The sequence below is a fragment of the Sinocyclocheilus anshuiensis genome, unplaced genomic scaffold (assembly GCF_001515605.1).
Source record: "Sinocyclocheilus anshuiensis isolate Anshui unplaced genomic scaffold, SAMN03320099.WGS_v1.1 scaffold978, whole genome shotgun sequence".
Taxonomy (NCBI): domain Eukaryota; kingdom Metazoa; phylum Chordata; class Actinopteri; order Cypriniformes; family Cyprinidae; genus Sinocyclocheilus; species Sinocyclocheilus anshuiensis.
Window position 1 is genome coordinate 261319 of NW_015537965.1, and position 15709 is coordinate 277027.

Here is a 15709-nt window from a genome sequence, read left to right on the forward strand (position 1 = left end):
ACGAAACTACCTCCTCATCGGCCGTGGGACTGTGCCATAGATTTGCTGCCTGGAGCTCAACTCCCTAAGGGTAGGGTGTACCCTTTGTCCATCCCGGAGCAAGGAGCAATGGAGGAGTATATTAAGGAGGCTCTCCAGCAAGGCTTCATCCGGCCCTCCACCTCACCGGCCGCTTCAAGTTTCTTCTTTGTGGGCAAGAAGGACGGAGGCTTGCGGCCCTGTATTGATTACCGGACCCTCAACTCACAAACCGTGAAGTATCCATATCCCCTTCCACTGGTGCCGGCCGCCCTCGAGGAACTTCGTGGAGCTCGTATCGTCTACAAGCTGGATCTGCGAAGCGCCTATAACCTCTTTCGTATCCGCCCTGGGGACGAGTGGAAGACCGCCTTCATCACGCCCACCGGACACTATGAATACTGCGTTATGCCGTATGGCCTATCAGATTTGAGTGTTTACATAATCAGTTTTATGTTATTTTGTATGTAGTCTTAAATTATCTTGTTTGGGAGTGGGATGGGGGGGCTAATAGGGATTTCGCCTAGGGCGTCAAAATGGCTAGAAACGGCCCTGGGTTCAATGCATACTTTTCCTTTTCTTTATAGAGTTTTAAATCACTCAATAATGTTAATCTAATTTATTCTGTAAGAAATTTAGAGCAAAATGCTTTTTCTTCTAAATCACAAGACAAGATTAAATGAACATTGAAGCCCTCATAAAACTCTTGGTACATAAAACACGACTAGAGTAATTATCAACAAAGCAATCTTTTTTAGCAAATGAACAAACTAATCTCGACATCACAAGACAACAAATAACTAAACGTGACAGCTGACAACAATATCAACAACAACTGTGTAAATAAAAGTGGCAAACTGTCAAACAATGCAACTGTTCAATTATTCAAGGCCCAGTGCATATTGAGATAGAAGTGAATGGGACTGAACTGGAAAATAATTTTTAGGTTAGGCCTAAGTATAGTACTAAGTATATCAGAAAATCTACATTTAAATGCATTACATATGGCCCCATGTAAGTTGTTACAATAATATAATATAATACAATACAATACAATAATATAATATAATAATAAATGACTGAAACTTAAACATTTAGGAGCTTAATCAGTCTGTCTATTTAATGAGAAATTGTTATATTTAAATGTTTTACCTAAACACTGGCATCCATGTGAAAGCTGCTCCTTTTCAATTAGTATTTTGATATAATACACTTATTTAATCACGGAGTGGTTGTAATCTTCCCCTAACACAGCCTTGCTGCCGACAGTAACCATCTCGAGGGAACAGGTGATAATGTCGAGTAATAAGAATTAAGAGCCCACTAATCAGTTGGCCACATGATAAGACTATTAATCTTGCAGAGGGAGCGCTGAGCCTCTGATTCACCAGGTTTAGCCAACAGACTAAAAAAAAAAATCTCCAATGTTTTGATGAAGGGCCAATCAGAGCAGCCATGAAGTAGCTCCTACAAATTAGAAGATGTCAACTGTGGCCTCTGAGAACAGATGAATATTCAATAACTGTCCCTGCAATGATGGAAATTATGTATAAGAAATCACCAGAAATGTAAGAGCTGGAATTTCTGCTCACCTTCTAACAGGCTAAATTCTACTAACTGCAATTCAACAAAAAAAAGTGTATTATGTTACTTCTGCCAAGTTCACTTCAGCAAAAAGAAGGCCTTAAGAATACACTACCTTTCAAAAGTTTGGAACAGGTAAGAGTTTTAAAAAGTTGTTGGAATAAGCCGTTTATGCTCACCAAGGCTGCATTTAGTCAAAAATACAGTAAAACTGTTATATTTTTAAAATATGATTACAATTAAATAATTGTTTCCTATTTTAATACATTTTATTCTAAGCGGAATTTTCAGCAGCCATTACACCACTTCAATGATCCTTTAGGAATCATTCTAACGTGCTAATTTGGTGCTAAAAAAAAAAAAAAAATGTGTTTAGCAATGTTGAAAATAACTACATTTTCAATATATAAATTCACAAATATAAATTTGTGCTGCTTAATTAATATTTATAAGAGGAGTGTTTATTTGAAATATACATTTTAGTAACAATGTAAATGTCTTAACTGTCACTTTTGATTAATTAAATCATCCTTTCTTTCTTTCTTTCTTTCTTTCTTTCTTTCTCTCTTTTTTTGATAAAACCTTACTGACCCCAAACTTTTGAACAGTATGCATTGACAAAATATTTTACTGCAAGCCCGTTCATTTATTATTTATAAACTCAGTTGATACAAAGAAATATTTCATGATTCTGATCAGTTATATAGCAACAAACAATACACAGAACTTCAGTTATATTACATGGCAAAATATACCATTTAAAATCCATGGCAAGCCTGCCTTGCATGAAAATGATGCAAGCCTCAGTTCAATTACAACTAACCTGTAGATCTTGTATCTCGTGGAAAATCCCTGACGGTTCCTCTCCACGAATTCAGTGTACTCTTGTGAGTGGTGAAATGGGCCCTTGTCAGAAAGAAGCCAGTCCAGGGGGCCTGCAGGGCCTTCTTCAGCTAAACTGGCAGAGCTTGTCAGCCAGCAGCGGAGGCTGAAAGTCAGCAACAGCAGCTCCCATAGAGCCATAGGGGAGCAGCACAAGGCTTCAACAGCACAGGCTCTGGTGCAAGACCACACTCCACCACCCGGAACTGAAGATCAGCATGGCTTCGGCCCCACAAACGCTCGCCTAAACACACGCAGCACACAGATTCACACAGAAAGAACAAAGATGCATTAGTAAACACTCAGTCACCTTCACCTCCACTCAGACACACTCACCAAAACAACTGTTACTTTAAGTGAAAAGTGCACACACACGCAGATACAAAGACAGGCAATTAACAGGAAATTCTGTTTCCTTGAGGCCATGAAAACTATTTAGGACTCCGGAGAGATCTTGTCAACATAGAGAGAGGAGAAAAGTACGATGATTCTTTGTGGGAATAATCTACTAATTGTCTGTAAGTGAGAAGTGTAATGTATTCACATAAAAATGTTCTCTGCATGGTAATGAGTGTTTTAGTACTTCAGATGAACAAAGTATCACCAAATTAACAATAAAAGAATGTAAGTGAAATAATAAGAACCTCCTGTGCACATGCTTCCAATTTTAGCATCAAGTGCAAACTGTATAAAAAGGCAATCGCGCCAGATACGGTTTAAAGTCAAGCACTGTAATTCAGTCCCATGGTAAACAGATGTCATGAGCACATTTTCAACATCTCTTTCAGTAGTTAGTTCTCAGCGTCTCCCGCAGTCCCGCCCCTTGTTCTAACCCTGTTATTATTTCCATATTTCCACCAAGTGCTGTCAATCATGCTTCACGGCCTTGACCAAACCAGATGTTGGAATAGAGTCTCATTACTGTATTCTGATGACAGTCTGTCAAGTCATGTGTGCCATGTGACCATATGTGTGGGTGACTTTCAAAAAATGTTCATACTTTTTTGGAACAGTGTGAAAGGAGATGCAACTACAGATTAAAATACAGACCTTGCGAAATAAATGCACCACACGGACTTGTGCATCATTGCTTAGTACAACCTCTAATTACAAAGATGTGCATATCAAAACAGAAGCCTACAGTATGCCTACACTTCAGTACATTTATTGCAGTGGGATAAAAATTGCATAGCTGTTGGTCACCATATCAGTTCATTAAATATCTTTAAGCTTAACGTTTCAAATTGCAATCATGAGTTGTCCACTTCTGGCATTTATTCCTATGGGAGGCCTTTCTTGGATGATGTATCTACACCCTCATCTCACACAGAACTATAATGTATGTAGCACGCTGATAAGGACATCCATAACGGTGTGAATACAGCCCTGATCTGGGCTACAATGCTTTCTGCTGTGATTACAGCAGATTTAAAAGCAAGGCTTTTGCTGCATGACATCTAATTCTTCAACGCAGACATCAGTACTTCTCCATGCATATTGATGAGGAAGTCTCGGTGGAACACAGTAACCACTCAGTAGGGATCCTACAATGCGCTGCACTTCAGCGCCACAGTGCACCACAAAAAAAAGGCCTTTTCAAATGCCGCAATCACAACGTTTCCATCAGCAATTCTTTTGACTTGCTATTTTTCTGCCTTGAGTAACAAGCGCTTTGCTTTAAGTCACAAGGGCAGAGAAGCTTTGAGATAGATGGTGCTTCTGGCTCATGTTCTCTTCTGAACATACTGTTGAGTTATTTCAGCTTAGCTCGTTATAAAAAAGCAAAATACTCTCATTTTAGTCAGCAACTTGTAGTTAAGTACTTTATTCAAGAGCAGAATGCCAATGAGAGCAGGGTTGTGATCTCTGTAACTCTCCAGTCCTTTGAGATAAAACCTGCAACCCAGAGTCAACAGCTCAGAACTGTACCTGCATCCTATCTTCATACGCCAAACGTGTAAACATGTATTCATTGAGAGCACAGTTCATTTCAAAGCAATCTGCTGCTATAATCACATTATTTCCCCCACCCAGAGCAGTAACAGGATTTTGGTTATTATCTGCAGGAATAATATCAGGTATGTGTCATTCCCTGTTTACAGGGGCATCATCAGACAATATCTGTGGTTACAAAAACAATACACTTCATCAAATGCTGTTGAACCGATCCACCCTGAAAGAGGAGCCGAGGTGTACTTTTAGACCACAAATAAAACATCTGGCCTGAGAGAGAAATGTATTTTTTATCATCAATGGCGGACGCATGAAAAGCACCAATGGTGCCACTTAAATATAATTGAACACCAAACGGGCTTGAAATATCCTCAGGCTGGTCTGAAATGACATAAAAGTGACAATTCTGTTGGCTCCTACACAACTTTATGTTGATTAAACCACAACTTTCTATAAAAAGTATCTGAAACAATACGTACTGGGAAAAGCGCTTTCACCAATATATAACTGACTTGACTTGACTTGACAAGTGTGACGTGGTGGACTATTAGAAAATGTATGTATAAAATGTGTGGGATGAACAGAGAAATAAATGGAGGAGAAAATGTAAACACATAAATGAGGATAATTAAGAAATAAGTATCTGCATGAGCCAAATTAAGCAAAGGTCTGGTGGGAGAGAAGGTCAAAACATTAGCTAGTTTTCTGGGAAACAAGGAGAAAACAATTATTCAGAGTTATGTTGGATTAAAATTTGTGTTATACCACCATAGAACTCATAAAGAGGTGTTTTAAGCTCTTTATGGGGAGAAAATTATGTATACAGTTTTGCACGATCATCTTAGCCTTGCTACATGACATGCAATTTTTCATTTAAACTAGATGTTGCAAGAGTATTTGTATCATAAACTGCAGGGTCTGCAATAGCAATACAAACACTCGTATTGTAATTTGTCATGTAAATGGTGACTATGACAAGGTCCTGTGTATTCACCTAGAGGGACGAATCATTTTAAAACTACAGCCATGCCTGGTAATAAGAGAGAAGCAGACTAGACAAACAGCTGTCTGAATGACAAAAAGCCAGTCTGTTTTAAACTGTACTGTATACCATTTTGCTCAAGCTCATTGAGTTATATTCATTAAGCAGCATTGATTTGCGACTCGGCCATTTTAGATTATGCTCATAATGTGATTGTGGACAGATTATAAATAAATAACTGACTAAAACCAAACAGATAATACAAAGAATATCCATTTAACCAGAAATAGAGAAATAGCGAAATTCTTCTTTTAGGTATTGAAAAGGCTATTTCCTTTCCTTTGTTGTCTACAGTGAAGATGAACATCTCTGCAAGGACACTGAAATGGGATGCTTTAAAATGAAATGACTACAGGTGTTCAGAACTAACCGAACAAACATCTTTCACGATTTGTTGGAAAATGTATCTACAGGGTGTCCGCGGGTCCTTAAAAATTCTTAAATAACGTTTTACTAATAAAAGGCCTTAAAAAGTCTTAAAATGTCTTAAATTCAGATTCGATGGGTCTTAAATATTTTTTGGTCACATTACCGCTAAAATATCTTCAGTATGACGGAACTAATGACCGAAAGATTTTTTTTCTCCCCCGCGGTAGTTACTGCATCATCAGAGAGAATCGCAGTAGCAGAATACAGGTCGAACTACCTTATAATGTTATCGATAATAATTTACATTTACTGCATGATTCAGTCTATTAAAATACAATCAGAATGATCACAAATTCAAGACATGGGGGCAGAAAATTTATATATTTATACCACTTCATATAGTTAATCAATTTCACATGAAGAGTCCGTTTTTTCTCCAAAAATTACCATGATTACAAATGTGATATTGATTTTTTTTTTTTACAACAGATCAATAAACTAGAAGTTAATTAAGAGACTTACGTTTTAGCCACCATATTGCCTGTTTTTGCTCTATTTCGACAACAAAAATAATTCCAAACACAGCCACAGCGCTGTTTTGCGTCTCTGAGCAACATAGGTTTAGGTCTTAAATTCCATATAAGGTGGTATTAAAAAGGTATTAAAAAGTCTTAAATTGAACTTGTTCATGTCTGTAGAAACCCTGATCTAACGATGAGGTACTTCATGAAATTCTGCAGGTGCATTAAACTGACCTATAATATAAATCTAAATAAATAAAAATCTGCATTTATGCACTTGCGTTAAATGCATTCACATACAATGGAAGTGACCTTTTAACCTTTTTATTTTTGTAAAAATCAACATTATGCCACACATGCTGTTGACTAACTAAACTTCTGAAGCTAGTATTGAACCCTGAATATTCCTTTAATAAAAAAAGATATTCCATTAATGCTCCACTGTCATCTACTGTACAACTCTGGGCATGTAACCTTAAATTACAACTAAGAGCAAGAACTAGCCTAAAGTAAAACCAAGCTCAAAGTGAAGTGTTATCAAAGTACTTTTGGAAGGTTGAGATGATGAGATCTGGGATCTCTCAAACTTGAGTTTTCAATGGCATTTGAGTCAACCATGTTCAGCGGAAAGACTCAAGTGTGCACTTTGGGCATCTATTCAGTTTTTTCATTTACAACCTGTGCAATTGCAATGAGTTTTGGCTGTCACTGCTGGAAGCATGCAAATGAAGATACATTCTCTGAGATATTTCCTGCTCTAAATTTGTGTCCGCAGGGTGGATGGAGGGTTGTCTGACTACTTGAAAAAGTGTGTATCTTAGGTGAGAGTTGATTACAGGGTTGTATTACAATTTCTACAGTAGGATCCCACTATTTGTAATTCTGGTTCTTTCAGGCTTGACTTCAAGTCATCCCTGAAACCACCTTCAAAGTCTGAGCAGGAACCGATAAACCTCACATCCTCCTCTCTCCGCTGACTAATGAGCTTTTACTCTTAATAAGCAATGCTATTCTCTTACCCATGACAATCAACAGTGTCTTTCATTGTATGCCTGAGGGTAAAAAGGTTTCTTAGCGAAATAATGTGTCTCGAAGTCATAATTATTTATCCGTGTTTCGTTTGAGAACAAAAGGATGTGTACAAAGAGATTTGCAGTGTGTAATGTATCAAAGAGAATATCCCAGCATAGGCAATAAATTAAATATGAAATACTATCTTATATCAGTGCATGGGACCAAAAGGAGGAAAAGGAATGACAGCCATTGTGTTGAGTGTTAAATGCAAATCAAATATTCCCTCTAATCTTGCTGTCACTTTGAGAAATGGACCTCTAGGAGCAGACAAGCCATGAAACTAAAATAATTGTCAGATTCTAGATGAACCACTGAGCATCAGACAAACTAATATCAATTCAATGTTCATGTACATTTTAGCATACTGCAGATACAACTGACAACCTTGTGTGTCCATATGCAAAGAAAAAAAATACCCATAATATACTACAGCAAGTGTATATTTCATATCTTTGTTGCATCATCCAGATCCATAAATGACACTCTTATAAATACGCATGTCTTTGCACATTATTCAGAGCATTACTCAAAAGGACAATGGATGACCCAAAGTCTTGTGGAAAAACCAAACAAAGAGATAAAGAACACAAAGAATGGAAAGAAAATAATACATGTAATGTTGTTTGTTCACCAACACTCTGAAAGCCACATTTAATATCACATGTTCCTGAGAGCATTATGTCTCCATGGACATGGCACACATTTTTAATATGAGGGTTTGAAAATGCTCAGTTCATGTCTCTAGGGTGCAATAAATGCTCTTTTTATATAAAAAGACTAATTGTAATACAAATCTATATTAATAAAGCCTTTGATCTTTGAGGAAGCATGAACAACAAGGTAGCCATTCTTTTGATCATGGATATAATCATTTGTTTGGATGATCCATGATTTAAAAGGCTATAGCTTATGGTTTTGATGAGTCATCCAGTTAAGTGATATTCAGGTCAGGACATGTATGCACAGAGTAAAGTTTTATAGTAAATCAGTTAACCATGACTAATACATAGGGGGCTGAATTCCATTAAAATTTCTGTTGGTACGGATAAAACCCAACAAAGAATTGATTACAGGTTAGAAATAAAAGTCATGGTAATAGCGTACAGAGTCAGTGGTAATGTGCAAGATGCTGATTTAATTGCTGCTTTACTTATTGCCTTTTTGATCGTAAAGTTCTCACTTTTACATTTTTATTTGGCCACATATCAGTGAAAGGCTCAGCGCAATACAGGGGCGGAAAAAGCAGCAATTAATCTTAGAAAACATCCCATGGTCTTCTTTTCTAAATTCAGCCAGACATAGAGTCTCCTCTTCAAACACAGGCCATTGTGGATTGGCCCTCACATTTTATAAATATATCTAACAAATTCCTTCCAAATACTTTACATTTAAACTTAAAGCCATAACTTAACTAAAACATTTATGGAAATCTGTAGGATTGAAATTATCTGAATGTTGCTTCAGATACAGTATGAAGTTGTCTTACCATCTTCTGGGTTATGATAAATCAATGTCCTAATTGTAAAACTACAAGATTATCTGTCCACATTGAATAACTGAGTCGAGCTGAGGATTTTGGGCCAAAGAAATCTCATTATAGAAACCGCAGAAATAGAAACCGATCAACAAAATGTCCTGTCGCTGCTTAGAACAAAAATGTAGATTTCCATGGAGGAGTCTGCTTGTTGTTTTATTGTGTCACTTTTGGTAAGGACACAATGTGACATTGAGGTTTAAAAGGCACAGTTTTGTAAAAATCAAACAAATTCTACATGTCAAGGAATTCACAATGACACCCGAAACCTTTTAGCAACATCGCTTTCATGCTTATCTCTTATTGCTTGTCATTTCGTACACGCATCAAGGTTTTTGTTTGCCTAGTTGAAAGGTGTCATGTCACATCTTTACCTTCTTTTCAACTGCGTGCTCCCGAGGGTCTTTTTGTTTTCAAGCTCTAATCAAGGAGCCAATGTTCCTGCGCCTGTCTTTTCACACGTTTGTCTCGCAGAAATCTCAGCATCAGGATGGATTCGGTGATCCAGCTCATTATCATAAAATAATGGGCTACGGCTCACCATCATAAAGCTTCGCTCCTGCTCGGGCCTGTCTGCTTGCTGCATGTTCAACAAATCAGTCGTCTCTGTGAAATTTCTGATGTGCTGGAATTGCTGCAGAAGGGCCTTCACGCATGAGTCATTCATTAATTTGAGGACTTGTTAGGGAGCCACTTTACCTGCAGACAGCCATTTGAAGAAAAAAGGCCCCATTGAGGCAAATTCACAAGACTAGGAAAGGTATTTCACTGGCTCTCTCGGGCTCTCATCCATGGCTATATCGCACATCAGTATAGGATGAATGAGCCATTGAGCTAGAACACTACTGGATGCTGATGTTTGCACGTTTTTGTGTAATTGTCTGTGTGAGCTTGCGCTAAAAGGTCTTTTTGTCATTTATGTGGCCGCCAAAAGCTCTAAATGGTGTTTTTGGAAAATGGCAAAAAACTGTGCCAGCAGATAGCAATGATGAGAGACATTTGGGATACAGAGGCACACACAAACACTTAGTTAGACCCCTCACACAGGGAAATGTGAATGCAGCATACAGATTGTCAGTGTTGTGGTGCCAGTGACTCTTTTGCAAAGACATCCACTGTGCAGGGGTAATAGCACTCACATACAGAGAATAAATTCTGCAGTAAATAACAACAGGTTTCTGTGCCTCCGTCAACGACAATAAGAAATCTAGTTTCCAAAGGTACGGTTACCAGGTCTACTGCCTGACCCAAATAAATACAAAAAGACTGAAAAGAATGCAATTCCCTTTGGTGCCATTAGTGGCACTGCAATTAGACAGTTAAGTTAACAAATAAATGAATAAATTAAAAAATAATGAATTTAATAATCTTACATACATATGCTTTTTAATGGTATGCATAAATAACTTAAACTTTAAGTTCAGCCAAAAAATGAAAATTTTGTCATCATTTACTTACACTAATGACATTCCAAAACTGATTTTTTTTTTTTTTTTTTTTTTCCCCATGGAAGAGTCATTAGAATTAATAACAGTGAGTAAAGAATGAAAACTATCCACTATCCAGGGTCATATGATGCTGCTAAAAAGAACATTATTTTGTGTATTTGGTGTTTAGGTAGGCGTGGTTGACTCTTAACTTTTATAAAGAATATTTCTCTGGATTTGAGACTTTAAACTTTGCAACTTTACAGATCTTCTTTATGCACGAAGAGCTTGTAACACTCCAAAGAGAAAGGAAAAATTGAAATCGCATCATATGACCCCTTTAAGAGCAGAGCACTGAATGTTTGCTATGCATGCTGTATCAGAAATACAGAGTTCTGGCATGAAACTCTAGATGGCACAGCCCGATAGGTCTAGCTCAATCTGACCTGGCGACATCATTGTCACATGGCAGCTGATCGGTTCTCTCCTGTATCGGAGTTCGCTGCTAAATATTCAAATACAATGTATATCATTTAAACAAATCTTTGACTGCCTAGTAAACATCTAATTTCAAAAACCTTGAAATTTGTGAGATCTTGTGAAGTGTGCATTTGTATCCTGCATGATCGCGTGTTCTCTGCATGACTTTCGGTCCGTGCAAATTGAATGTGGACAGGAGGACGGAGAGTTCAGCTTCACTGGAGATGCGCGATCGACAAACTTTAAACTTGTGATTTTAAATTAAGCTGCGCTTTATGCATTTGCCCACTGCCATACTGTCTGCTGTATGCAAAACGAGTGTTACCTTGGCTTTATTTGAAAAAATATGATTCCCAATGCACACAAACTTCCCAGAATACTGAGTGCCTACTTTGTCATCTAAAGTGTAAGTATGTTTATTTAACACATTTATTTTTTTAATAAATTTTCAAATTATTTCAAATTTCTTAAATATTAATTCAAATAAATAAAATTATATCGGCCATCGGCCACCCTGCTTTCCAAGATATCGGCATCAGCTGTCAAAAAAACAATATTGGTCGACCACTATTCTCTCCTGTATCGGTAGCCATTGAGCTTACTGCTCAATATTCAAATACCTGGCTTTTGTTTACTGTAGCAGTTTGCAGCGCACTTCAGAAACCCTCCACCTTCCCCAGCTCCACCTGTATAGATCTGCTAACAGTAAGAAAGTTATTTCCCTTAACCAGGAAATTAACGTTCTTAGAATTGACAGACAGTTGACCCTGAGAGGTCAAGTAAATATCTACAGCGGATCTAAATATGTATAATTAATTATAACTAGTTATGATTCATTATTCATATTTCCCCATGAGCTGATTCGCTACAATAATGAAGAGTCATGTAACACTATTCTGCTAAAATCATTGGCTTTTTCTGCGCTCTCTCCATTGGCCAGAGATATATACAGTATTTCGTCATGAGAACCCTCACTATCTCACTGGTGTTGTGTAAGTAAATTAATAATTTTTTCCTCTTCACATTAAGGTACTATATTTTCCTATAATTTAATGTCATTTAGTTTTAAAGCAATTCCAAGTAAGCTATAAGCTGCTTACTAACAGATGGTACAGCTGATATAGTGACACCAATTATAGCAAAATGTATTAGCAGCTGATTCATTGGGCAGCAAACTCTGATGCCTCATTTTATAGATTTTCTGTAAGCATACAGCTGTGTAGCATATATTAAGCTTGCTTGGCTTTCACACATTAACATTAGAATCTCACGCTGTAATTGTTAACTGTTTGAAAAAATAAATGGTTCATTGATATTTTATGCATCACTGGTAGTTACAAAATCAGATCAAGACTCGTTCATGTGAACAAGATTAATTGTGAAGTTAGTATAACCCTTATAACATGTAACCTGCATCACAGGTCAAATGCAAATACAAAATGATCATCCACATCTTCATCATATTTTCCCCAGTATTTTTTTTCCATCATACTTTCCATGTAAAATATCTGAACACATCTAAAACAAGATACATTTATTTGAGAAGCAAAGCTGCATAACATATTAAGGCTTGTTTTCAGAGAATACATCGTGAATTAGATCTGTTTTTATTGATTTATGCGTAAATGTGACAAAATTTAGCAGGGTTTATGCTTAAAACATGAAAAACAAAACTTAATGTCAGATATATTCTCTAAAAAAGGTATATTAAAGTCTTTACCTCTGGAATATATTTATCTTGTTTTGAGATTTTTTAAAGATGCTTAGAAAAACACGCTTAGAAAATGTTTTTAGCAGTATTGCAATGTGTGTGTGTGTGTGTGTGTGTGACAGACTAGTATCTAATAGATAGAGAGAGAGAGAGACGTGTCTCTGTATCAAACACCACATGGCATAAATACATGAATGGTCTTAAGGGTCACGGTTGTAACTCGTGTAAGAAGCTGTGTAGTCTTGATGGGCTGCTGTATGCTCATCATTCATGAGAACGATGTGACGATCAGGTAGCATTTGTTCAAAGTTGTCCCGCTGCAGCAAGAGGCAACGGTTATATTTGCAGTGCAGTCAACTGACAACAACTTAAACCATGTCAAAACGAACACGACTGAAAAAATACAACTCACCACAATGTAGATCAATGTTGAAACTTCATCGAACAAGGTCCCATTCTTCGCTGAATCTGTTTTTTTCTTTTTCACAAGAGTATTTAACGGGCACCAGCTTAAAACCCACGGAAGTAATGAAAACTGTTTGGCGTAAAGACAAAATGGACGAAAGGTCGCAGAGGCAGCACCTAAATGTTTAAATTGGTGCTACTTCACTATAGTCCAACTTCGGAAACAAAGCGCTCCCATTATAATGCGAAGGTAAGGTTATCCGTGTAGTGCTCTGAATTGTTCCTCGAAGAAGAAATAACCTCATTTAGTCAAACAATGTCGAATAGATATATCCACTAGCAGTACAGACAGTTAGAAACAGACCGCAGCTATCAGTTAAAGCGCGTGGTTCAGTTTAACATCCGCCAACGGACTGCGACACCGAGGCTTTTCGGTCTCTATTGAAAGTGCCGGTAGATATTCCTCTATAAAGTCAGTCCCATCACATAGCTCTGCTTGACCCTCCTACTCTGCATCGTTGTCCGTGTGTATGTGTGTGAGAGTGACAGAGCCAAATTTCAATCGATAGACGCTGGCAGACGCGGGCGCGCGCCCACTCTCACCCAAGTCACATGTTTAAAACACAAGTAGCCCTCTGTAATGGCTTTTCGGAGGATATGCATAAAACCCGAGACGAGGGTGGAATGATAAGCAGGCTATGTTACCAAATCTAGAGATCTGTGTAAGTAAGTGCTTAAAGAAAATGCTTTCCTCCTTTTTTTCCCGAATAAGTTTAGAATACTGTAAGCTATTACTAATACAACAGTTCTACTGGTCAGCAGGTCAGAACCCAATTTTATCTATTTGTGCAAGCAGTGTTGGTGTGTTTCTACCACTTCGCCTTTTCTGAGTTAATAATAGTATGGAATTATTCTTATAAGAGTTGTTATGCAAACAGTATAAATTCTAATGCACTGTAAAATGTTGTTGTAAAGTTAACAGTTAAAAACTGCCATAAAAAAATACAGTGACAATGTTACAAGCATTATCAGACGACATTTTGGTGACTGTATATTTTATAGCTATTAGCCATTAAATCATATAATGTTAAAATAATAGCCTATTTAAGCTATTAAAATATGTTATTGTAAAATGCACTTTTATAACACAGCTGCATGAAACATTCTAATGTACATACTGTGGTCAATATATTTATACAAAACAACAAAAAAGTTTAAATAATATCTCTGATGCTTTGCATTGTGATTTCTGGAATTACTTCATACATTTTAGGTAAATCTATTTTTAGATAAAAATATATTTAAATTAAATATATTGTCTTTATAACATAATATCATTATTTACCATATATGGTAAGGTAACAGTGAACCAATTAACAGGTTTTTGCTGTAACATTTACATTGCATTATTTTCCAACATTTTTACAGTGTGGCATTTAAATTTATCACCTGATTAATTTAAGGTTATTCCGAAATGTGAGCAGCATGTGTGGGTGCTGAAGTCTCTATCCCTGGCCCTAAGCCTCTGTACATCTTTGCAGTAGGAGTCATTCAGACAGCAGTGGCAGCTAATAAAAATCATACCTCTGATTTCAGTCCATTGCATCAATGTCCAAATTTTAGTATAAATCAGTATAAATCAGAAAAAGACAAGAGACATTTAAGCAGCAGGAGTTCACTACAGCCATGCTTTGATGTGTAGCCGATAGGATTTCAGACCAGGAATTACTTATTTTTCTTTGGTGTTAAAGTATTGGTTGAACCCCAATTCTGACTACAATCAAAATGGCTCTCCGACCATGGACAAATTCAGCACAAATCCATTACAGAGATTGGCAAAGTGAGATTGTTTGTCTTCTGGCAATCTGCTGGAACACGCATCAGTCCTGTGTGTGTTATCGGGGAACTGATTGTGATGGATTAGATACATGGGCAATGTCCAGAATGGACATTCGCTGAACGCAACGCTGCACTGGAACTGTCCATGGTGCTGAACTGCTACAGAGCCATTGGACTGTACACTGTAACTTTTGCCATAGTAATTCACTGTATGGTGTATAGGTGTATTAGATAATAGGTAATTAGCCTAGATAATTAAAAGTTATATTGCTGCTGCCTCAATCATTGATTATGCATGTACAGTACATAAAGACATGTGTGGACTTCAAGGATTAGAGTCATAGCTCTTGGGAAGGCATGTAACAGATGGCCTGTAGTATGTCTGCCAAACCATCATTCGAAGGCCAAACTCTTATTGGTGTTCTTACATTTTCAAACATAATCAAGTGCAAATGGCTTCTCAAGAATGTTTGAACTATAGTACCAACTATGATCTATCCTAATGTGCAAATTAATAAAAGCAGTGTCACAAGTGGCTGAAATATGTATTCTTGGAGTCTCAGTCAAACTAGTGGACATGCACTTATGTTTGTTGGCATATTAAAACCAAACTTGGTTGGGTATGTTGGTATATTCAAAATAAAATTGTTGTGTGTTTTTCTGAATAAAGAAATGCACACAGCTTTGGAATAACATGAGAGTGAATAAATGATGACAGAATTTTCATTTTTGGGTGAACTACCTTACCCAAAAATGAAAATTGACTTAAAATTTACTCACCTCTGGCCATCCATGTGTAAATGAGTTTGTTTCTTCATCGAAACAGATATGGGGAAATTTAGCATTACATCACTTGCTCACTAATGGATT

The 15709-nt window shown here is 37.0% G+C and overlaps 1 protein-coding gene across 1 annotated transcript in view; it reads right to left on the bottom strand.

Moving 5' to 3' along the window:
* Positions 1–13448, bottom strand: part of LOC107667973 (BMP/retinoic acid-inducible neural-specific protein 3-like) — a 37561-nt gene extending 24113 nt beyond the window's left edge. The window contains exons 1-2 of the mRNA XM_016459710.1: positions 13008–13448; positions 2426–2728 (exon numbers count right to left, since the gene is read on the bottom strand). Of these exons, the coding sequence (XP_016315196.1) occupies positions 2426–2625 (200 nt within the window). The 5' untranslated portion in view covers positions 2626–2728; positions 13008–13448. The remainder of the gene's footprint in view (positions 1–2425; positions 2729–13007) is intronic.
* Between the last annotated feature and the right edge of the window lie 2261 nt (positions 13449–15709).